Source organism: Papaver somniferum, chromosome 2 (assembly GCF_003573695.1).
Source record: "Papaver somniferum cultivar HN1 chromosome 2, ASM357369v1, whole genome shotgun sequence".
NCBI classification, from domain to species: domain Eukaryota; kingdom Viridiplantae; phylum Streptophyta; class Magnoliopsida; order Ranunculales; family Papaveraceae; genus Papaver; species Papaver somniferum.
In genome coordinates, this window is record NC_039359.1 from 211453886 (window position 1) to 211479887 (window position 26002).

At 36.5% G+C, this 26002-nt stretch overlaps 1 protein-coding gene across 1 annotated transcript; it reads left to right on the forward strand.

The window, feature by feature from the left end:
* Nucleotides 1-11109: 11109 nt before the first annotated feature.
* On the forward strand, nucleotides 11110-12908 carry LOC113350435 (probable xyloglucan endotransglucosylase/hydrolase protein 28). Its single transcript, XM_026594567.1, has 3 exons — nucleotides 11110-11615; nucleotides 11698-11906; nucleotides 12208-12908. Exons 1-3 carry the CDS (start codon nucleotides 11307-11309, stop codon nucleotides 12734-12736), a joined length of 1047 nt encoding a protein of 348 aa, XP_026450352.1. The 5' UTR covers nucleotides 11110-11306; the 3' UTR covers nucleotides 12737-12908.
* The last annotated feature ends 13094 nt before the right edge of the window (nucleotides 12909-26002 follow it).

Below are 26002 nucleotides of genomic sequence, written 5' to 3' on the forward strand. Positions count from 1 at the left end.
TGGCTATTTCTCGTGCAGTTGACCGCAAGCGTAACAAATATCTTGACATATTTTTTAGGCATGGTTATTGTTTTGGTACCTTGGCTTTCACGACTTTGAGGAAGCTCGGAGAGGGGTTTGTGATTTTTCTTAAGAGACTGAAGAATTTCTTACTAGGAATGATACATCTTCTAAAATAGGAAATTTTTGTTTCATAAAGTAGGAGTTACTATTCAGAACGGGGTTGAAGCTCAGCTTGTCGCTCGACTTCTGACCATTTATCTGACCTCTGAGATATCTTTTTGATTTTGTAATGGATGTTTAACTATCAATATTGAACAATTTGATTCGTTACTTACTAAAAAAACCCTTTAAAAAATAGCAAAAAAATGTAAAGTCAAGAGTCAAAAAAACACATATGCTGGGTACCCTAATTCATCTTTGAACTTCCATCCGAAGAAAACTTAAAGCAAACATCGTGAATATCATAAAACCATTATCACCAAATCTACCCAATACAACTCCATTATCACATGAAACAAAATTCCAAAATGAACGCTGTTGCGATGCCAACTCCTACTTTTTTTACACTTAGCTTATTTGTTTGGTATTTATTTTCCTTACGTATTTAGCATCCAGTTTCCTAGTTTTACAAGTTTCTTTAATTAGTTTGCTTGTTTATCAAGTTTATTCAGCTATATATAGCTCGACCCTAAGCTTGTAACTCATCAGTTATCAATATTAGGAAGTTTGTTTAAGTTAATTCTCAAAGGCAGAGGCTGTTCGCCCCAGATCAAAAGGATTTATCCATGTTTTGAGTTCTTTGCAGTTTAATTTCAGTTCTCTTCTTCTTTTACGTTAGAACACAGCTCTGTGAAGACTTTCTTCACAACTTTTTCTCCTGTGAAGACTATCTTTACAGCTTTTCCAGTGCTTAAAGGTTTAGAACCCTAACACCTGGATCAGAGAAGGTCGACTCACAATCAATTTTCACCTAATTTTCTTTTTCTATAATACAATGGGTCATGATTATACAGAGAACCTTAAATCAGTACATGCGAGCGTGACTAGCCTGGCTGAAACAGTTGATGAATTCATCAAGGCCATGGCACCACAAAAGCTTGAGGAACAAGAGAGTAACAAAACCAAGGCAGTTGATCAGCGTTAGCAAAGGTAAGAAGAACGAGTTGCTCGTAAGCAGGAACTTGAAGAGAACAACACAGTCCTAACAACCGCTCTCACCACAACAATAACATCTACTCTCACCACTCAGCTGACCCAAACTACCACCACTCTCAATACCCAATTTACTGCTTCCCTTCGTTCAGTTTTTGCTGATTATATGCCTCAACTGAATCAAAATAATGGCCATGGTACTCATCCACCTCCACGGTTTTTGGTCATGCCTTTTGGTTTGTCAAATGCTCCAGCAACATTCCAAGGTTTAATGAATAATATATTCAGGCCTTACTTACGCAAGTTTGTACTGGTTTTCTTCGATGATATTTTGATTTACAGTGACAATTTTGATGATCATCTCAAACATCTGGAATTAGTTTTTGATTTACTGCGGAATCATAAACTATTTGTTAAGGAATCTAAATGCACTTTTGCACAACAATCTGTTGGTTACCTTGGACATTTGATCTCTTCTGATGGTGTTTATGTGGAGCCAGAAAAGATACAATGCATTCTTTCATGTAAGATCCCTTCTTCAGTTAAGGAACTTCGAGGTTTTTTGGGTTTAGCCGGCTATTATAGAAAATTTGTGAAGGATTTTGGGAAAATTAGTGCTCCTTTAACTCAACTCTTAAAGAAGGATGCATTTAACTGGACAGAAGAGGCAACTGTTGCTTTTAAATCACTACAACATGCTTTAACTATTACATCTGTTCTTATACTACCTGATTTTTCAAAAGAGTTCTACTTAGAGTGTGATGCTTCTGGTGGTGGTATTGGTATTGTGTTAATGCAATCTGCAAGACCTGTATCCTTTTACAGTAAGCCATTATCTGGTAAGAATCTCAACTTATCTGGTTATGACAAAGAAATGTTGGTCATTGTATCTGCACTAAACAAGTGGAGACCCTATTTTTTGGGTCGACATTTCAAGATATATACAAATCATAGAAGTTTGAAGTATTTTTTAGAGAAACGTCTTTCTTCGATCGAGCAGCAGAAATGGGTTTCCAAGTTATTAGGATATGATTATGAAATCATTTATCGTAGTGGTTCATCAAACAAGGCTGCATATGCTTTGTCTCGACTTGTTAACCCTCAATTATTGGCATTAAGTTCACCTGTTTTTGCTGGTGTTCATGACATCATTGCTGAATGTCATAATGATCCGACTCTACGTGCATTAATTGATCAGTTGCAGTTAGACCCTAGTAGTAAAAGTCATTATTCATACATTAATGGAGTCTTGCGTTATAAAGGACGAATAGTGGTTGTTTCTTCTTCGGAATGGTGTCATAAACTTCTTCATGATTTTCACTCTACTCCGTTGGGTGGACATTCTGGTTATTTGCGGGCTTTTGAAAGGTTACAACAAAATTTTCACTGGTCTGGCATGAAGAATTTCATTAAACACTTTATTCAACAATGTGAAGTTTGTCAACGCAATAAAACTGAAGCGGTGGCTCCTCCTGGCCTTTTGAGTCCACTACCAATTACTTCAGATATTTGGCTTGACATATCTATGGACTTCATCGACGGGTTTCCACTTTCTAATGGTAAGAGTTCAATCATGGTAATTGTTGATCGTCTGACCAAATATGCTCACTTTGTTGCCTTACATCATCCATATTCTGCTAGTAAAATAGCTGACTTAGTTGTCAAAGAAGTCGTTCGACTTCATGGAATGCCAAAGACTATCACCAGTGATAGAGATCCTATATTCATGAGCAATTTTCGGGAAGCCTATTTTGCAATGCAAGAAACACTATTATGCAAGAGCTCGGCTTATCATCCCCAAAGTGATGGTCAAACAGAAGCCACCAATCATACACTCGAATGTGATCTTCGGTGCTTTGCATGAATGAAACCGAAAGATTGGTTTAAGTGGTTAGCATGGTCCGAATGATGGTATGACACTAGATACCACTCTTCCATTAAGATGACACCATATGAAGCTCTTTACAGCCGCCCTCCACCAACAATTCTAGCTTATATACCTGGTTCAACACCTGTGAATGATGTGGACTTAAACTTACGTGCAAGAGATCACACACTCAAGCTGCTTAAGTCTAACTTATCTGATGCGCAGGATCGAATGAAGAAATACACTGATTCTCATTGAACTGAACGCCAGTTTTCAGTTAATGATTTTGTTTATCTCCATCTTCAACCTTACAGATAGGTATGAGTTTCTAATCAGTCTTTTTCGAAGCTATCACCTCGTTTTTATGGTCCCTTTAAAGTTCTTGAGAGGATTGGAACTTTGGCATATAAACTAGACTTGCCTAGCACTAATCGAATATATCCAGTCTTTCATGTATCTCAGTTAAAATTGAAGTTAGTCCCTACTGCTTGTATTGAAGCCACATTGCCTGCCATTATTGATTATGACAAATGGGAGCCAGAAGAAATCTTGGGCAGGCAGATGTATAAGAAGGGAAACAGGGTTGCTACAAAATGGTTGATTAAATGGAAAGGACACTCCAAAGATGATGCAACTTGGGAAAATGCTTATGATCTTGTTGCACGCTTTCCACAGTTAGAGGCTTGAGGACAAGCCTTGTTTTAGGCAAGGTGGGATGTTGTGATGCCAACTCCTATTTGTTTTTTTACACTTAGCTTACTTGTTTGGTATTTGTTTTCCTTACGTATTTAGCATCCAGTTTCCTAGTTTTACAAGTTTCTTTAATTAGTTTGCTTGTTTATCAAGTTTATTCAGCTATACATAGATCGACCCTAAGCTTGTAACTCATCAGTTATCAACATTAAGAAGTTTGTTTAAGTTAATTCTCAAAGGCAGAGGCTGCTCGCCCCATATCAAAGGGCTTTATCCATGTTTTGAGTTCTTTGCAGTTTAATTTCAGTTCTCTTCTTCTTTTACGTTAGAACACAGCTCTGTGAAGACTTTCTTCACAACTTTTTCTCCTCTGAAGACTATCTTCACAGCTTTTCCGGTGCTTAAAGGTTTAGAACCCTAACAAACACCATCATACACAGTATCAACTACTCATAATAAAAGCAGACCTTGGCATCTTCAATGCACAAAAACCAGAAGCAATCGAAGATAACCTGACGTCTTCAACACCTATAAAGAAGATGCAGATAACCCTTCTTTATCAAAATCAAAATTACCAGCTAAATATGGAAGAAAAAAACCTGCAAAGTCACGAATTTTGTTGGCACGCGGCCTTCAACATAACCAAGTTATTGAAGAAAATCCATTTTTGTCCACCACAAACTTTGAATCTAAATTGAGCACAACCATTAACCTTTTTCCAGCCAAGCGAGATGAAACCCTAGCTACCATCACCATACTGAGGATCCATCCATCATATATCCTTTGATAAATATCATCTCTTCGGAGCTGATAAAACAAGTTTAATGCCTAAAACCACCATTGCTAACCTGGACAAGATAAACCAAAAACTAACCCGGATCTAAGGAAAGATAAAGACTACTTAACTCTGAAGAAGAGAAATCCTTTCCTCGAGATCTAATCCGAGAACTGGCTAGAGCCTAATTGAGTGATGACAACAATTTAAGGTTAGGTAAAGGTCGAGTTTGAATTGGCTAGTCGTATATGCGCTTGACGGTATCTACGGTTGGAAGTTTACAATTTCCTAGTCTTAGATAGCTATGTTCTTCGTAAATGAAAAACTAAACCAGATAAGGTTAGGAAATGTCGTCGCATAACCTAGCTGCTCATAGGCAATTTATTTTAAGTTAAAACTTTGTTATCCATGGTTGGGTTTCCTAGCCATATATAGGTCTGTTTTATTTTATTTTCCAAAACTTTTGTCGTCATATTGTGTTTCATACTTCTAGGGAGTATAGTTTACATAATTTTTTGAAATGTAGTCTACGACCAGTAAAAGATCTACCAAACCTGGTCGATTATAAAACTGGTCGCCTTGAATTTATAACTCATTAATCCATCCATACACACGACAATTTGTTACGGCCAACCCAATTGCAACCACGTATGTATTTAATAATTTATCCGAAGTACGTTTGGAAACCCAATTTCAACAAATTTTAAAGGAAAAAAGAAAAAAAAATATATAAAAGCAAATTATTTTGGTTCTCAGAATAGGTGGAATCGACCGAACACCCTTTATATAAAACATAAATTCTATAATAACGGATTTGTTTACCACCCTTATTATCAAATGAAATATAAATTTTATAAGGCATATTCCTATACAATGTCAAGTAGCTTATTTTGCCACTTTAGCATCCACTATGGGTATGTCAAAGTGGCAAACATATCTGTCTAAGTGTCAAATATTCCACTTAGGCATAAACAGTAGAGTTTCTAACGAGCGATAAAGTGTGCATCGTTATACGGGAAAATCATCGTTCGTTGGTCATTTCAACGCCAATGATAGTCATGATGTCGCTCATCATCGCTCAACAGTTCCTCATCCAACAACTACAATTTCCCCCCTCTATAAATACCCAATTTTAATCTTATTTCAACTCACGCCAGAATTTCTAAATCTCTAGGATTTCTCAATCTCTCAATCTTCTTCAAACCTTCTCTACACTTCTTAATTTCTTGTAATATTGATTCTCAATCTCAAAGTCAAGGCATAAGTAAAGGTAATAAGAACAAAGTTCAGGGTGCAAAATTCAACATCACAGAAGATGAAAGCATTTGTCGTAATTATGTTTATCTTACCCAAGATTGTTTCGATGATGCACAACAACATGGTAACACCATATGGGATGACATATTTCGTAAATATGAAGCACAAACCATGAACATCAATAGTCGTGATGCAAAAGGGTTGTCAGAACGCTTCATTGTGATCAATAGGGAAGTCTCACTATTTGTTGTTGCGACAATGCAAGCTAAGAGAAGTCTGAAGAGTGGTCTTGTGGGCGCTGACGTTGAAAAACAGGTTTGTACAAAATGACAGCAAAAAAATGGCAACAATTTCGCTTTCGAAAGTTGTTATCATATTTTGAAGGGGTTGAACAAATATAATCCAAAAGTGTTAGCAACTAATCAACAAGTACCTGAAAGGTCATACAATTCTTCTTCCTCAATACCAAATTCTTCACCATTTTCACCAGTTTTATCAAACTCTTCACCAGATACCCCAAGAAACTCAAATATAAACTTAGTTCTTAATAATGATGATGCTAATAAAAAAAATTATAGGAAGAAACAAAGCAAGACTTGCTATAAAATTAGCTCAAGAAGGTGGAAGCTCCGATGGATTTAACATGACGAAGTTTATGGAACACCAGACGACCGTCGAGAAGCAAAGAGCGGTTGATAGGAAATTTCAACACATGGAGATTACAAAAAGTCGCATTTCTCAATAAAAATTTGTGAATGACTATGACAAGCATAACATTCTTCAATCTGACACTTCAATTATGAAATCCCAGCCAAACATTTCTGGAAAATAAAATTTGACAAGATTCAAGCAAAGATTGAACAATAAGCTGGATTTAATAACAACCAACGTGGTGGTGATGATGATGAGGATGAGTTCGATGTAGTAAAACCTCTAAATAATCGATGTATTAATTTAATTTTTAATTTGAAGTGTTTGCATCTTAATGTGATATGTTGTTGTTGCATTCTACTTAATATTAGTTTGAAATGAAAAGTTGATTAATTTGAAATGTTGTAGCAATGTATTTAAATAAGTTTCGCTCATTAACTTAATATTGAATAAAACAAACTACAGAGAAATTAACAGTTTAAACTAAAATATATAACTTAATAATTATGCCGACCCGTTCTTCCATACCCTTTCCAAAGATTCACTCTCAGATCTTCTTTTAAACTGTCAAACAAATTCTGGTTCTGAATGTAATTAGTCGTTTGCCCATAATTTCTTGCAGGCACGCCTCTTTGTGGTTCAATCTCATGCCCTAGATCTTCATCTTCATAGTTAGTCCACTCCTTATCGATACGGGTTTCCTAAATTACCATGTTATGAAGAATTATGCAAGTGAACGTATCCTTGTGCATTTCACGAGGACTCAACCCATGATATGGCCCATAAATGATAGCGAACTTCCCCTTCAAATTTCCAAAAGCGCGTTCCACATTCTTTCTCACCCCCATTTGACATTCGTTAAATTGCCCGTATTAATGGTCCAATGCACCGACAGGGGGCTGACGGTAACATTGAACCAAGGTTGACCACAAGAGTATTGGTGGTCGTTGATTATGAAATAAACTTGGGGACAAATTCCATGCTTAAGATCTTCAAATGGAGGCGACTTGGTGCAAAACACTAAAATCATTTTGTGAACTTCCCGAAAGACAAAAAAAACATGCCATATCCAACCGTCATAAGAAGCGGCGGGTTCAAGGATAACGGTTGGTTTCGGATAATGACCCTTATATTGATATCGTCCCAATAAACAGGGCATCCTTGACATACCCAATGCATACGATCAAGACTACCTAGCTTTCTTGGGAATCCCATATTCTCATTCTCCCTCAATATTTGTCTAACATCTTCCTCAGTTGGTTTTCGTAAATATGTTGGACCAAAATGATTAATTATTACTTCGAAAAATAATGAAAGGTAAGTGAATGAAGTTGTGTTGCTCATACGAAGGTACTCATCTTTCGTATCCACTGGTTTGTAATAACCTAGAATCCTTAGAGCCGAAGTAACTTTTTGTTTAGGACTATGACCTCAAATATTCAGTGTATCAAACTGATAATTAAATTGAGGTTCTACTCGACAAAGCTCTTGAGTAATCTTTTTCACCAGATGCCGAGGCATGCGGAATCGACGCTGGAAATCTTGATTAAAGTACACACAATTAGGAAGAAAATAATCGTGCATCCGCTCTTCTGGTGGTAAAATTATCTCCCTCAATACGTATATCTTCTTCAAAATACTTCTTTTGGCTTTGGAACTCTAGCTAGGTATTTGTCCCGAATGTACGAGCATCAGAGTGTCTATTAGTTTGTCATCTTCAGCTTCCTCGTTGTTAAGTTCTTGCAACCTCCTTTGATGCATTTCTTGTTGTAATCTAAGCCGATTCATAATAACATTCCTCTCTTCATTGGATCTCTCCATTGATGATTATGAAATTTAAAATTGCGGATAGAAATACGAAAATTGGTAAAACAAAAATTAATAAATTATATGTAGAAATAGGTGTCAGTGATTTGAAAAAGTATATGGACATATATATATACATGAAAAGAGGGGGGAAATAGCCGTTATAAAGTAGTTGTTGAGCGATATAGTGTCAAACAAAAAAGATATAAAGAAAGTTGAGCAATGGTAAATATGACGCCAGCTATATATATTCAAATTATCGCCAGCGCTTTGATGAATAACTGTCGCTAAAAACTCTGTTGCTCAGTAGTTTTCTCATGGTGGCGCAACTCATTTATCATGCCACTTGGTATCCAATCAGATTTTTTTTTTACCTTGTGCACAGGAATAGCCTAATAGCTTTGTTTACCACCCTTAGAGCGACTGCAATGGTACGACTAAACTCAAAGATCAAAGACAAAAAAAAAAGACTAAATATGAGTTTAATCTGTATTGTGACGTTATGGGGAGAAGACCAAATTTGGTCGCGCGTAAAACAATTTTACGCATGAAGACGGACGGAAGTATTAGTTACGTTTCATTTCTGCGCGGAATTATAAATTACGTTTCAAACGGGCGTAAATATAAATCACGTCTGTTATCAAGCGTAAATATAAATTACGTTTCGTATGGGGCGGAATCTTAAATTCCGCCCGTTGATCAGACGGATTCCAAATGACCGCTCGAAGAAACGTAAAAATAAATTCCGCCCGAGTTAAACACGGTCACACAGCACGTGTGAGATCAGACGGGCGAACATCTGGTGTCCGCGTGAGGAATTGTACGGACGGACATCTTCTGTCTGCGTGATGAATTTGTCAGGCGTAAAATATTTTTACGCCTGAGACGGGCGTATCCAAAATTTCCGCCCATTATAGGTTTTCATTAACAGACCACATCTCCACTACTAACCTACAACTGTTTCTTCTTCTCTCTTTTCTTCTTCTTCTTCGTATTCTTATTCTTCTCTACTAACAGTACTACCAGTCTACCACTCTACATATCTATTTCTTCTTCTTTCTTCTTCGTATTCTTATTCTTCTCTACTAACAGTACTCCTAGTCTACCACTCTACATCTCTACCAAGTCTCCACCACCAATTTTAGTCGAGTGAGACAAGATTTTTAATCAAAATCGATCAATAACTTCATTAAAAAGGTGTGAATCGTAGTTATGGCGTTCTTTTATCATCATATTCTTACCTGATTGTGATAATTTATGTTTGAATTTCACAATTTTAAAAGTTAGGGTTTTGATAGAATTAAAACATTTTTTGGGGTTTTTCCAAAATCAGGGTTAAGAAGATTGATTTTTTTAATGATATGAATTGGGTTTACGTTTAATTTATGTTTTGTCAATTTTTAATTTTTTAATTTGAGTTTTGTTCATATCAGTTTGGGATTTTATGATTCTTACAATAGGTTTAAAGTGGAGATGAAATTCATGGAAGAATGAACACCTTCAGTAAGCGACCCTTCTTCTTTCTTAAGAAGTTGAGGTTGCAGTTATTTATTGGATTTTGAATGTATTCAATTTTGAATGGATGTGTAGTGGCAGTAATGTTCTTATGGTAGTATGGTTGTGGAATGCTTGTATTCTAAAGTCTGTAATGAATATGCAGTAGATTGATTTCATATGGATTCTAATGAATTTTTTTTTTTAAAACTGTTAATTTGGTGTATTGGGAATTAAAAGAGATTGAAAAAGTTGCCGACTTATTTCTTCCTGATACTATTTTTTCTTGCCGAATACAACGAATGATATGAAAATGTTAAAGGAATTCATCTGGTATATATAGGTATAAAATAAACCCGTTATTAACATTCAATTTCAAACGTTCGAAAAAGATAAATATCTTACCAACGGTCAAAATCTGCTACGCAATCTCCAACGCCAACGTTCGAAAAATTTATCATTCCAACGTTCGAAAATTTTCATGAAATGAAAATTTTCATTTCATGTCAAAAATCTGCTACGCAAACCCGTTTGAGAGGGGCGGAATTTTGGTGTCCGCCCAAGAGAGGCGGAATTTTGGTGTCCGCCCGTATGGGGCGGAATTTTGGTGTCCGCCCAAGAGAGGCGGAATTTTGGTGTCCGCCCAAGAGAGGCGGAATTTTGGTGTCCGTCTGGGAACGCGCGGAATTCTGCTGTCCGTCTCATCAGGCGTAAATTTATGTTACGCCCGCAACAAACGTAAATTTAAATTCCGCCCCACCAACATACGTAAATTTGGTTTACGCCTGTTAACAAACGCAATTTAAGTTTACGCCTGACAACAAACGGATTTTAAATTTACGCCCGACTATATTAGGATTTGGGATTTGGTCGCGACTAAATATGGTCTGAGTTTTGATCTTTGGTTGGGATTTGATCTTTACTCCGTCCCACTGTGTTACGATCTCATCCCAAATTTTTGGTTATACTCGTCCACTGTGGATGCTCTTATTTCAGAATTGTGTAGCTCCATTGAAACTACAACAACTTTCTCTTTTTTCTTTAAAGGTGGAGTCTTTGCCCTTCCTTTCCTATTTATTTTTCTTTTATCAATTAAACGACATCTCCTAAACTACAATCACCCGCCGAAGGAGGAGGTGATAAAAAGTGCATGAACATTCCCTGCAATCTCCACAGTGGTAGGGCCGTCGCCGTAGGGCGGTGTACATCCCAAAGGCCTTAAAGTTGTTTTCGAGAAACCGATGAGTTTTGATTTGCTAAAGAAATGCTTGATTTCTACTCAAACAAAAGTACCTCCAACTTGACGAATTAAAAACAGACTCACCCACAAATTATATGAATAAATAATTACAATCATTAGCATTTTCAAAAAATAAATAAAAAAAATTACTCCTTTTTTTTTTTCGTATTTTCAGTGCCCTCTCCTTTTTTTCGTATTATATCTCTCTCTTTCTTCATTCACTCATAACTCTCTCTCTGGAGCAGAGCATAGCACCATTGAATAAACAAAGAAAATTACACCACAAAAGAGGAGAAGAAGAAGAGTGAATCATCATCAAAACACACACAAGAAGAGACCTTAATTGTGGTACAGAAGAAACAAGAGAAATGAAGGAATTTATGTTTATTTGTATGTTGATTAGTATCTCAACTACTGTCTCTGTAGCATCATCAACATCATCTTCCTTGAGAAAGAATCTGCCAGTACTATCATTTGATGAAGGTTATAATCATCTATTTGGAGATAGCAATCTTGTGACTAATTCTAAAGATGATGGTGGTAAAACAGTTCATCTTTTACTAAACAAAAGAACAGGTTCAGGGTTTGTTTCTCAAGACCTTTATCTTCATGGATTTTTCAGTGCTTCTATCAAATTACCAGCTGATTATACTGCCGGGGTTGTCGTTGCCTTTTACGTAAGTACATACTCTGATTCATTCATGGATACTGATAAAAAACCGAGTCCTCTGTTTTTTTTTAATTATTTTGGTTTTGCAGATGTCAAATGGAGATATATTTGAGAGAAACCATGATGAATTAGACTTTGAGTTCTTGGGCAACATAAGAGGAAAAGATTGGAAGATTCAAACAAATGTTTATGGGAATGGAAGCACAAATATTGGTAGAGAAGAAAGATATGGTCTCTGGTTTGATCCATCTCAAGATTTTCACCACTACTCCATTTTATGGACTCAATCTCACATCATGTATGTAATCATCATCTTCCATATTTACTTCGTTTCTTAATCTTCATTCTTGCTATTTTTAGTTCTCCTAATCAGATTCCTCCATTTTAAGATGGTTATAGTGACACACTGACACTTCCTTTTCTCAAGAGATAAGGCTATTTGTTTTTAAGTATTTTGGTGCTTTTTCCCACGCCCACTATTGTGTCATTTTCCTGATATTTTTTTCTTGGAGAAGTGAACATTCTTTTATTCTTTATTTTGGATAAAATAGGAAATAATTATTTCATGTAAATATTTTGGGTGGTGAAAAAATTTGTAGATTTTATGTGGATGATATAGCCATAAGAGAAGTGAAAAGGAGTGAAGGAATGGTTGGAGATTTCCCTTCGAAGCCAATGTCTTTGTATGCAACTATATGGGATGGTTCAACTTGGGCTACAAATGGTGGTAAATACAAGGTAAATTACAGATATGCCCCTTATGTTGCCGAATTTACACACCTTGTTCTTCATGGTTGCACGGTAGACCCAATTGAACTATCATCCATCAATTGTGATGGTGATGCAACCACCAACAATCTTGATATCTTGAGTTCAATCAAAAATACACTCTCGTCGGATCAGCGGGTTGAAATGATGAAGTTTAGAGAGAAACATATGATGTATTCATACTGCTACGACCACACAAGATACTTGTCACCTCCAGAAGAATGTGTGCTGGACAGCCTTGAAGCCAAGCGACTCCAACAATTCGACCCGGTAACCTTCGGAAACGGACCTATTGCTCCTAGACACAAGGGAAAAGGCAGACATCGTCTTAGTCGAACGGGTTCAATGGTCAACATTTGAACAAGATAGGTGGTATGGTATCATCTTACAACCATATGGGTATTATTGAATAAATTTGATTTTTTGTGCAATTACATTTTATTTTATAAGCCTTGTATTATTACATTTGTGGATTGAGATGTGATTTCTTATTTTTGGATATTCTTGGTACTGTATATAACCAATTCTTGTCCAAGATTGATTGATTTAGATAGAACGATTTTTTTGGGGACCATGATTTTTTTTTTGGACATGATTTTATTTTGGGTAAAGACATTAGAAGTAATTTTAGGTCATTCTATATCTAGTTATTTATTTAATATCTAATTTACCCTCTTAATTAATTTTAGGTTATGATTAGTGAATGATTTAGTTAAAAATAATTAGTGAAATTAAATTAAAAGATGAGTTTATTATTAGTTGAGTTAGAGAAGATGAAGGAGAAAAACATGGAAAACATTTTTTTTTTCAATTCACTAAGTTTGAGTATATTCAAATGATGAAAACTCATTCTTCATCTCCATCCTCTCCTAGAATATTTGTTAATCTTCAAAATGATCCGGATTTGAACTGGATTTTGAATAGTTCGGTTAATTTATATGAAGAACAAGTAACCGAACTCATCTGAAGCTGTAGTTCGGTTGCCCCATGAGATGAACAAGTAACCGAACTCATCTGAAAGTGTAGTTCGGTTACTTGTTCCAAACACGCAGGTTACCGAACTCTGAGTTCGGTTTCTGCGATAAAATTGTGAAGTTACCGAACTTAACAAATAAAAAAAATGGGAAGTTCCAGCGTCTATCGGCTAAGTTCGGTTACTTTGTAGTTTTAAAAATTTTTGCGAACAAAACGAACTCTATTGGCTAAGCTCAGTTATTTTAGAACTCAACATAGTGGCCACAACAACACAGTTCGGTTAGACTGGATTTGTTTTTTCGGTTCTAAGGGTGGAGTTCGGTTACTTTGTAGTTTTAAATTTTTTGCGAAACAACCGAACAGAGAGTCCGATGACTTAGTTTTAAATCCAATAGAACCGAACTGTTCTTCGTGTTCTTCATTTTTAAGAAGTTCGGTTAGTAAACTAGGGTTTTTTTGGAAAATCGACCTAACCGAACATGGCTCTGTAACTTCTATTAAAACTCTATTTTGATGATTTCTATTCGATTGAAGCAATCAAAATCAAATTAAAGTGAAGGGTTTGTTGGAAAATACCTCTAGAGTGGTCCTATGGCAGAATCAGGTTGGCGGCTGGCGTCTTTTTTACTCGATAAAATTATTATGTAACATAACTTAATTGTGATTGCATTGATGTTGTTACATTTCTTAAATAGGCGGTGGTGGTGGTGGGAGGAGGTGGTAGTGGTAATCGGAGGTTAGTGGTGGTGATAATTGGAGGTGGTGGTGGTGGTAATCAGCGGTGGTGGTGGTGGTGGTAATCGGTGGTTGGTGATGGTGATAATCGGAGGTGGTGGTGGTGGTAATCGGCGGTGGTGGGCGCTGATGGTGGGAGGAGGTGGTGGTTATATATAGGTTGTTATTGGGTTGGTTTTAAATTAAATTAGGTTAAGGATAGGTTATTCATTTCAACAATTTAGGACATCCCTTATCACCATAGAAAAGATGACCTAATAAAACCATGTCCCATCGAAAATACCATGGTCCCTAAAATCTCAAGAGGACTTGTTTGAGTTCTTATTGCATGTTCATATTTGAGGTGGCCTGGCCAGGGGAGTGGATATACACTGAATTGGTACGTTTGGGACCATTTGATACCCCCTCCTGCCAGAGAGACTCCTCTTCTCTTCTTTTTTTAATAGGGCCCACAGCTTTTATCATTACTGAGTTTTTTTCGGCACCACCCACATCCGTCTGGAAACATAATTTTTAATCCAAATGAAAACGGTCGAATTTCTGACAGAGTGACCGTACAGGTTCCATGTTGCCCAGTACAGATATGTGAATTATGAGGTAAGTTTCTGAGAAAGCATATACACTGTACATGGATCGGCGTTACTTTCTGTCCGTTGGTTAAATCATGGACTGACTATTGGGTGAACAAAAGGCGTCCATGTATCGTTGCGGAACCCAGCCAGTATCGTTGCTGAACCCAGCCAGGTAGGCTGTATAACCAAATTAATAGCTAGAGAATTTTCCAAGATCTCCTTGACACTAGATTACAAGGAGACGCGACAAAGAAAAATCCAACTGATTTAGAACCTGGTTTAAGCTTTGCTGTAGTTGCTCCTCATGTTCTGGCTGCAGAGTTGTCGGACCATCTATGTCAGGTTTCAGTAGTTGTCCCTTTGTGTATTTCCTTGCTGCTCGCAAAAGCAATGCCTCTTTTGGGTATCCTGGACCCAATAGAAGAATCATCTCATGACAGGATTTCACTCTAACATAAACCTTTAGTAACACATTGAATAGGCATTGTTATTATTACAAAAAAGATAAAAAATAAAAGACAAATTAGCGCGCCAATATTGGCTGGAACAGGGTGATTTACACGAAAGAAGAAAGATAACTCGCCCTCTAATATAAATTTCTTTTGATATTCCTTTACGTGAACTACATTAAGACATTACTATCAGGAAAAAAAAAACTACATGAAGACATTATAAGGTGGTATGACGCGTGGAGTAAATATGCACAACGTAAGGTACGTGTGTGCCGTAAATATAAACCACATAAGGTACATAACTACGTATGATGCAAGTCAGCAGTAACAGTACAAGAATGGATATATAATTAGACAAAAGCAAGCGTAACTTAATGGTATGTTGTTTTTGAAAGTTACCTTGGAGGTGCAGTAATCATCTGCCATTCTGGCGAGAACCACGGCGTTGGTAGATCAGGATATGGTAAATAAAGTGAAATACTTTGATCTTCCAAGTCATATTTGTATAAGCTCATTCTTCCCATTCCCATTGGTATTGTAGGGGTTAAATATAGCATACGTAGATATAATGTGAAGCGGTACTATTATAAGAGGACGACCCTACTCACACACAACATATTCCAGATGACGAAGCCGATGACGTCATAAGGTCACGAATAAAGTGTGGAATCTGTACGAAGTTAAGGAATATGTGCGAGAAGACTTAATATATGGGCGCGAAGACATCGCACGCCAGATCCGAAAATAGGGGCTTTATTAGCTGTCCTCCACTATGTAAAATTGCTATATATATGACCAACCACCCTTTTGCGGAGAGAGGTCTTTTTGGACAGTTGAGTTAGAACTTTAAGAGAGAGAGAGTTGTTTGCTCCCCTAGCTAGGGTTTTATCTTCTTCTTTCTTGTATTGATTTCTAAACTTAATGAAATTCTTATAAGTGTTCTTCATGCTGATTTCCTAGTTTGTTATATAGATCTAAGAGGCGTAGTAGTGAGATTTTTCACTATTACATTTTGGCGTTAGAATACAACTCGGTGAAGAGATTACACCTGTTTGTGAAAGTCTTGAATTGATTTTTTGGAGATTCCTTATACTCTTGTTTTTGTGAAAGATTTTTGATTGTTTTCGCTGAGTTACGATTTACAAAACAAATAAATTCATAAGTTTGTTCTTGAGCATTTGCTGATTTCGAACCTTTGGAGTAATCATAAGGATTATAAAGTTTTCTTTCGAGGCACAAACTTGACAGATCTGAAAAAAGATTTTCTTAAAAAATATTTGGGAAAACTAATCATATTTCAAGAGCAAGCTAATCAAGACGGTCTATCGAAAAAAGGGGAACGAGTTGATGCGAAAAACAAAGCATACAATTATGTGTATGCAATGAGTAAATCTACGAAAGTGATAAACACCATGGAGCGATGAATGGAAGCGGGCGTCTACAATGTAATATGGTAACAAAATTGGGTGTGGTCACAGATTTTCATGCAGGACTTACAGGGAAGATCCACAAGCGTGACCATGAAGGAAGAAAGATCTCAAATGTCGAAAGGGTGTCGACCTTGCACGAATGGCAAAAATAGAAGATCATGTTCGAAGCGGACGATATACCACAAGGAAGCTGGGGGAGAACAAATCCATTGGTAGTAACCATACCCGTGCGAAGGGTGGAGAAGGATAAATATGCGAAAGCTATAGAGGAATGGGTAATTGAAGGAACTTTAATAGATACAGGGAGCTCAGCCGACATCTTGTTTTATCGCACGTTCAAGAACATGGGATATAACGATGCAGACTTAAAGCCGTCTGCATACAACGTCCATGGTTTCAACAAAGCAATAACAAAGCCAAAAGGGGAGGTAATTATAAATATGCCACCAGGAGAGATAGAAGTGCAGGTTACATTGTGTTTAGTAGATGTGAAGTCCACCGTACAACATGCTCTTGGGAAGACCGTGGATTCATGGTATAAAATGCGTGGCATCAACCTTACATCAGTGCATACATTTCCCGATGCTGAGCGGAATAGGAGAAATTGCAGGTGACATAGAAAGAGCAAAATCCTGTAACCAATTAGATGTTAAGAACTATGAAGGAAGAGCAAAAAAGCGAAAATATAGATGGAGAAATTAAGGTGAAGCAGTTAAAAAAAGAAGAAGAAGAACTCAGGGTGTACATGGTGCGAGCGAAAGAAGCTCGAGGAATACCAAGCGAAGTAGATGAATAAGGAGCACCACTGAAAGAGATCAAAGAGCCATCCTCGCTAGGTGAACCAAAGGAGAACTTTATTGCAGCTGAACCAACTAAAGAGATCAACATAGGTACAGAAGAGGACCCCAAGATGATAAGGATAGGAACTAGAATGGGGGAAGAAGAGGAAGAAAAAACAATTAAACTTCTGAAAGAATATAGCAATGTCTTCGTATGGGACATGGACGAAATGCAAGGTATAGATCCTAATGTTGCATGTCACAGGTTAGATGTCAGGAAGGATGTACGACCATTCAAGCAGAGAATAAGGAAAATAGCAACCACATATCACCCGCAAAGTAAAGTGCGAAGATCTATGCGGAAATGGTAAATCCCTATGCGACAGTGACGCACGTCAAATCCGAAATAAGAGGCTTTATTAGCTGTCCTCCATTATGTAAACTCATATATAATGAGCCGAGCGCCTTTGTAAAAAGAGAAAGATCTTTTTAGAGAGATGAAACAAGATATTTAGGAGAGAGAAAGATTATTTCTTTCCCAAGTTAGGGTTTTCTCCTATTGTAGTTGCAGGAAATCCTACACTACACCCCTCATATGATTTCATTATTAATCAACTCATTTTAGGTTTAAACTCTTTATTTTATTGAACAATCTTTAAATATTCTTACAAGAAAAGATAAAGAAATCAAGAATGATCTCTGTTCTAGATTTTCTCTCTCATATTTACTTGTTTCTTACTCAAAAAAGATCTCTCTCCATCTTTACAACTTGAACGACTATTTATAGGAAATACATAGTGGATGACAGCTAATCTGTCCCTTATTTTCGGGTATGGTTTGCGACATTCTCGCAACCTTACAAATATTAATTTCGCAAGCTCTCTAATTTTCGCAGGACCATCACATCTTTCTCATGATCCTAGCTGACGTCGTTTGTTATATTCTTCCTGAAATTGTTCTGCGACGCTATTGTGCCGTGCCTTTGATAATTTCGCCGGAGACATTATTGTTGCGAGATTCTGATCCTACATCTTTCCCCTTCTCATATCTTCTCTGCGAAGTAGAGAATGATGTGAGAAATGCTGCAACTGTTCTCCTCTTCATATTCTGCATTTATCACATGTATTCTTTCCTCCATTTATTTCTCGACACGTCTTTTGTAACCGTTGTTTTTTAACCGCTTATATCTTTCCGTATTAATCGTGTTTATTTTCTCGAGGAGAAATTCCCTTTATATATATTCATTCCCACTCTCTTTTTCTTTCTTTTTATTTTCTCTGCAACTTCATCGTTCTTCTGCAAATTCCATTATTACAATTTTTCTTCTTTCTTCTTCAATCTTTTAAGTTCTTCTTCATCTTCATACTTGATCTTCATAGTTCGTAATTTTCTTTGAGACAATCTCCCTGCTATTATTTTTCATGGATTCATCAAGGTTAGTCTTCTCTTTTCTTCTTTATGAGTTTTGCTGAAATTGATATATTTGAAATTGATCTTGTTTATTGCCTTATTTGATGTTGTTTATGTGATTCCCATACTCTTGTTATTTCAGCAAAAGCGGCTCCAACACTAAATTTACAGTTCAGAACCCTAACATTCCCAAATCACAACATAAGGTTGTCGCTCATAAAAGAAAGTCTGCGAATGAGAAGGTAGTAAGAAACACTATCTTTTTCTAATAACAATATTGTTGCCTCTGTTTCTTATCTGGATTGTAATTCGCAGGGTGATAAATATCTTAACAAACCTCTCAAGAAATCTCTCCACCTTAAAACTGTTCCAACTTCTGTTCTCTTCCACCTACTCATTTCTTCCAAATCTCCTGCGACATCTTCACAAGATAAACCTTTGTCTCCAATTCGCGAGAATGCTGCCTTTGACTTCATTTCTTCAGCTGACCTTTCTATGATTGAAATCCCCCTTTGTGGATCCTTATGCGAATGAAACCTCTTCTCTTCCCATTGAGAATATTTCTCAACCTTCTATCTATACCAGTTCTCTACCCGAGTCTCTTCCTCTTTCGAAAGAAACCGTGGAAGGGATAGATATTGCTTTCAAAGGTTTATTTGAAATTATGGATGATGGCAAGAATTCTTCTACTGATCCTATCAAGTCTAATATTTGTGAAATTCTGAGCAAGCAATTGGGTTCTGACAGAGCTGCTTCGCAGACAACTTTATAAAAAGAATGTAATGCTCTTCGTCTTGAAAATAAGAAACTTCAGAATGTTTTGCTGGATAGTGACAATCTTCGCAAGAAGAATGATGAATTGAGAGGTATAATTTTCTTTTTTATGTCTTTAATTTTTCATTTTCAATGGTTTTATCCTTCCCATGTTTAATTATCCTTGAAATCCCTCTTTCGCATGTTCAGCATTAAACCATAAACGAATAATGGAGAGATATCAGTTTGAATCTGCTGTTGAAGAAGCCCGTGTTGATAAAGAAATCTTTATGGATCAATATAACCAATTATATAACCTCTATTCATATTCTCTTGATCAGATAAATAATCTTACCAATGAGAATACCCAATTAGTTCAAATACAAGATCTATTAAGTAATGAAGTATCTCGTCTTTCTTATTCTTTAACTAAAGCTAATTTGGGGATGTAAACTTTATCAGATGAGAATAAAACCTTATATCAAGAGAAGCGAACTTATTTAAACAAGATGGCGATATCTTCGCAACAACTTAGTATTCTCCAAAAGGTATGTGCTGACCAAGAGCAATCTCTTCGCTCTTTGAGAAATGAACTTAAAGAAGTAACGGAGTCATCTATCGCTGAAAGAGATACACTTATTCAAGGTAGAATAGCTTTAAGTCTAAAGGAGAATCAACTTAAAGAATAGTATTCCAAATTAGAAGAATCTTATTCTTCTCTTGCGAAGAAAAATGCCTCTCTTATTTCTAACGAGAAAAATCTTCTGTCTCGACTTAAAGGTTTAGTTGGAGATAGATTTGATGACGCAACGGATCGTTGGGAAAATAGTTATTTGTCTTTGATTCAACACCTTATTTCGAAAAAGGAAGGTAGTCATAATAGTTTGACTGCCTTAATTAACTTTTTCTTATCATATCTTTCTGAATTCTTCATCTTAATGAAGTTTTGTATTCTATCTTTCACAGAGTCTGAGAAGAATCTTCACTCTTCCATCTCTGTTTTGGAGGTTAAATATGCCGAAATTCGCAAATAAAATGCATTGCTTGTCTCTACTCTTACTGGTTCTCGCGACCGGGAAGAAAGAAGACTTGATTATCTCGCTTATTTCAAGGATATTCAAGATAGGAATCATCAAAGAGCACTTCTTCGTCAAGTTCATCTCCGTGATGAAGTCCTTATGAATGACATCTTATTGTCCAAATCTCTTCCTCCTACATCAGTTGATCCTTTAGAAATAGATGATGATGAAGTTCCTCTCCCTGCTGATAGTGATTATGATTACGAAAGCGGTGCAGATGATACTTTCTTAGAAGATGAAGAAGAGATTCCTTCTAAAGAAGCGTCTGCTGGCGTTAATCAAAATGAGAAAGAAATTTCTCCTGAAGAAGTAATTGCTGGCGAAAATCAAGATGCTAATCATGGCGAAGATCAAAACCGAAATGAAGGAGAGGCTTGCGAGAATATTGGCGAAGAAGTTTTGTCATCTCTTACTACTGAAATTAATATTGAATCTTGAGCTCTATCTAGCTTTGTCTTCTTGAATTGTCTTGTTTTTATCACTTTTGCGAATTACATTTTTTTTTATCAACTTTGGAATCAACTTTTCCTTTTAATATTTTGTTGATGAGAGAGATAATGCTTCTTGTATTGATTCCCATACTTGACTCTCATTATCTTTCTTGCAAAAAATAATATGTTATGAATGCTTATAAATATTTTGTTTCATCATGTGGTCTTATTTTTCCTTCCTAAGTAAAGGTCTTATTATGCCACCTCTTGTCATTGCGACAAAATCGCAGGACGTCCTTGCACTTTCATGCAAAAACCCATTGATCTTGCCTTAACTTTTTCTTTTGTATTATGGCCTCTTCAGGAATGTTGCGACAATATGACAGGCCTAAATATTCTTGTGAAAATAAAGCCCCATGACATTTCCGTCTTGCGACGAAATCGTAGGACGTATTGGCACTTTCATGCGAAAACCCATTGATCTCGTCTTATCTTTTTCTTTTGTATTATTGCCTCTTCAGGATTGTTGCACAAATATGACAAGCCTTAATATCCTTGCGAATAAAAAGCCTCATGGCATTTGCGTCTTAAGACGCTTATTAGCTCCCTAATGGAGGGTACCGCCCTTATCTTCCCCCTGGTTGCCCCTTCAAGGAGGCGTACTTCTACCATACAAGGTTAGCTCCTCCCATCCAGTCTTAACAACAACTAGTTGTTTTCACAGTCTCTTATTCCTTTTACCTATAGGGCTTATGGTTAGGAGACTGCAACCTAAGTGGGGTTTTCTTCGGGCCGAGTGCAGTATAAGCCAAGACTTGTCAAGAATGGCAAGGACGCTTCAAACGCCCCCGACACTCTTGACTCAACCGTGTACCTCGGTGCCTTGATCAGGTTATGCACTCCTTGGGAGAGTCCTTATTACCTTAGTCTCCCAACCTAAGTCATATGCTTAAGCTGAGAATCCAAGGTGCCTCTCTCGGATGGGCTTTATTGACCCCAAATCTCCATGACTCAGGTTCCGGTGGCGGTGTAGCCTTTACCTGAGCCATGCAATAGGTACCCCCTAATATGACGTACTTTAGGTCTTACATTTGCCTCTTGCGAAATTTTATTCGCGAACTAGGGTGTACGCCATAAAGGTTCGCCTCTTTATTTTATGTCATTGTTCTGTGATCATCTCTGCGAAAATTTCGCACATTATGATCTTGTTTTGATATAAGTAATCTCGCAATTATTCTTTTAGATTCCATAACTTCTCAAATCTTCTTACGGATAATATCTTTTTAAGTACAACCTGTTCCATGGTCTGTCCAATCTATGACCAACATCTCTTCCTTCTGGATCCATTAATCTATAAGCTCATGTTCCAACTATTTCCTTAATGATGTAAGGTCCATCCCATTTTTCGCTAATTTTCCACCATTTTCTCGCTGATATATTGGTGTTTCTCGCAAAACTAAATCTCCTGGTTGAAATTCGCGTATTTTGACACGTTTATTATATTCTCGAGCTAATCTCCGCTGATAATTCTCCATATGTTGTAAAGCTTTTTTTCTTCTTTCTTCTAACTCATCAAGTTTGTTTAAAATTAAGCCCGCACTAAGATTTTTCTCCCAAGCTTCTCTTTTTGTTTTCGGAATAACAACTTTTGTTGGTCACACCGCTTCAACTCCGTATGTTAAACAAAAAGGTGACATTCCAGTAGCTTCTCTTCTAGTTGTATTATAAGCCCATACTGCATTATGTACTTGTTCGCACCATGCTCTGTGATGTCCTTCCAATTTCTTCTTTAATATATCTACAATTGTTTTATTTGTTGCTTTTACTTGCCCATTAGCTTGTGGATACAAAGGAGTTGACTTTCCACATTTTATCTTGAATGCATTTAGTAACATTTCTGTATTTTGCCCCTCATACTGTTTTCCATTATCAGATACCAACTGTGCAGGAATTTCAAATCTGCAAATGATATTTTCGAATATGAATGTAAAGATATCTTTATCACGAATATGTTGTACTACCTTCACTTCTGTCCATTTTATAAAATAATCTGTTGCAACTATCAAGTGTCTTTTTTGTCCAGTTCCTGGTAAAAATGGCCCCACAATGTCTAAGCCCCATTTTCCAAAGGGCCACACACTGGTTGAAGATGACAATGGTGCTCCTGGTGCATGTATTTTCTTTCCATGCCGCTGACAATCTTCTCAACGTCTTGATATTTGTTTTGCATCTTCATGCATGTATGGCCAGTAATAACCTTGCATTTTTGCTCTATGTGCCAAAGATCTTCTTCCACTATGATTGCCAGCATCTCCACTATGTAACATTTTCAGCACCTTTTCTCCTTTCTCTCGTGTCAAACATCTGAGTGATGGTCCACTAAAGGATTTTCGGTATAGCAACCCATCTCTTAATTCATAATTCGTTGCTCGCTAAATATGCATGAAGTTCCATTCTCCAGTCTGCGACATTATTTATTTGTTCTTCTTTATCATTATCTATTATCATCACATCCACATCTTACTCTTCTTTATTGATTGATGGTGACAGAAGTGTTTGTATTGTTATGCATCTCGCAGTTGGATCTGTCATCATGCTTGAGATGAAAGCAAAAGAATCTGCAAGTCTATTATCCTTTCTTGAAATGTGCCTCCATTTTATTTTTGCGATTTTCGCTGACAATTCTTCAACCATCTTTTTGTATTTCTCCAAGGATGGTTCATTTGTAGTATTCTCTCCTTTTATTTGGAGAATAACTAGATGCGAATCACTAGTGATCCTTGCATTTTCTAGTTTCATTTCTATTGCGAATTTTAAGGCATGTATCACAACTTCATATTCTGTTTCATTATTAGTGGATGCAAATTCCAATCTGAATGAAAAAGCCATCTTTATTCCTTCTGGATAAATTAAAACAATTCCAACTCCATTTCCTTCTCCATTTGATGATCAATCTACCAATATTTCCCATCTATTTGGTTCTGTTAAAAAATCTTTTGGATATCCATGCTCTTCTTCTACATCCATCATTTCTTCTACTGCTTCATCTTCTTCTAAAGGAAATTCTGCCAAGAAATCCGCAACAACCTATGATTTTGGTGAAGATAAAATTTCATATTTATATCAAAGTGGCCTACTTGTGCATTCCATCTCTCCACCCTTCCTGATCTTTTAGAATTCTTCATCACTTATTTAATTGGTACTTTTGTCAATACCTTTAGCTTGTGTGATTGAAAATATATGTGGAGCTTAAATGATGCATAAACTAATGCTAAGATTAACTTTTCAATCTTTGAGTAATTCTTCTCGGCATTATTAAAAGTTTTGCAAATGGAATAAATGGGTTTCTCCACTCCTGCATCTACTCGCAATAACACAACACTTAATGCATGCGACGTTGTCGCAAGGTAGATCAATAATTCTTCTCCTGGTTCTGCTTTTTGTAAAATAGTTGTATTCATAAGATGTTCTTTGATTCCTTGAAAAGCCTTTTCACATTCATCACTCCATTTAAATTTTGCACCCTTCTTGAGTATATCGAAAAATATTTGCATTTGTCTGATGATCGCGAAATGAATCTCCCCAGCGAAGCTAGAAGCCCATTCAACTTCTGTACATCTTTTATTGTTGCTGGTGTTGGCATGTCACGAACTGCTTGCACTTTTTCTGGATCAACCTGTGTTCCTTCCTTTGATACAATGTAGCCTAAAATTTTTCCCGATGCAACTCCAATAATACACTTCTCAGGATTCAATTTAATGTTATACTGTCGCATTTGTTAAAAAATATCCCTCAAGTCTTGTACATGGTCTTTAGCTTCTTTACTCTTTACTAACATTTCATCCACGTATACTTCTAACGTCTTGTGTATCCATTTTGCGAACACCTTCTCTACCATTCTTTGGTATGTCGCTCCCGCATTTCGCAAACCAAATGGCATTTTCGTGTAACAATATAAACCTATAGGGGCAAAGAAAGCAATATGTTCTTGATCTTCTTAAGCGAGAGGGATTTGGTTATACCCTTTGTATCCATATAAAGATGATACCCTATCGTTTCCCGCTGCAGATTCTACCATTTGAGGAATATCTAGTAGCGAAAAACTGTCTTTGGGGCAAGCTTTGTTTAAATCAGTGAAATCTATGCAAATCCTGATTCCTTTGTTTTTCTTTGGGACAATGACTATATTCGGTATCCATTCTGGGTATTTAGCTTCTCTTATGATTCCCGCATCAAGCATTTTATGTAGTTCTTCTTCTATTTGGGAATGGTAAGTTGTTGCGATTTTTCTTATTCTATGTTTAAATGGTCTCACATTTTTGTTAATCTCCAACTTGTGGCATGAAATTGATGGATCTATTTACGGTATCTCATCCATGCTTCCTGCGAAAAAATCTTTATATTCTCGCAACAAGTTAACAATTCTTTCTTCTTCCTTATCCATTTTGGTTCCAATTCTCAATATTATAGGTTCCTCTATAGTCCCAACGTTTATTTCTTTTGTTGGTTCTGCGGAAGTGTAACTGGGTTTAGGTTCTCCCATTGGTGTTGGTTCTTTTATTGTTTTCATAGGCTCTTCTCATTCTTCCGAAATTTAGATGGGTATTCCTTTGCCTTCTTTTTCCCTTATCATATATACTCTAAATTCTTCTTCTTTCTTTGCTTCCTTTGCCAATTTTCTGCGAAATTGTTTTTTTTTTGTTTGTCCTTCATAATGCTTTACTTCAATCTGATGACATAATTTCGCATTGTCAACATCTCCTCTGATTTCACCTATTCCATTTGGAGTGGGGAATTTAATACATTGATGCAACGTTGATACCACAACTTTTATCGCATGTATCCATGATCTTCCTAATAACATATTATATGGTGATTCCATATCCACTACGCACAATGTTACATGTGTTTCGATTTCTTCAAGTGGAATTCGTACCACTATCTCTCCTTTAGTTTTTATTGTGGATTTTTCGAAGCTGTGAACAAAATATGTTGAACTGGACATTTCTT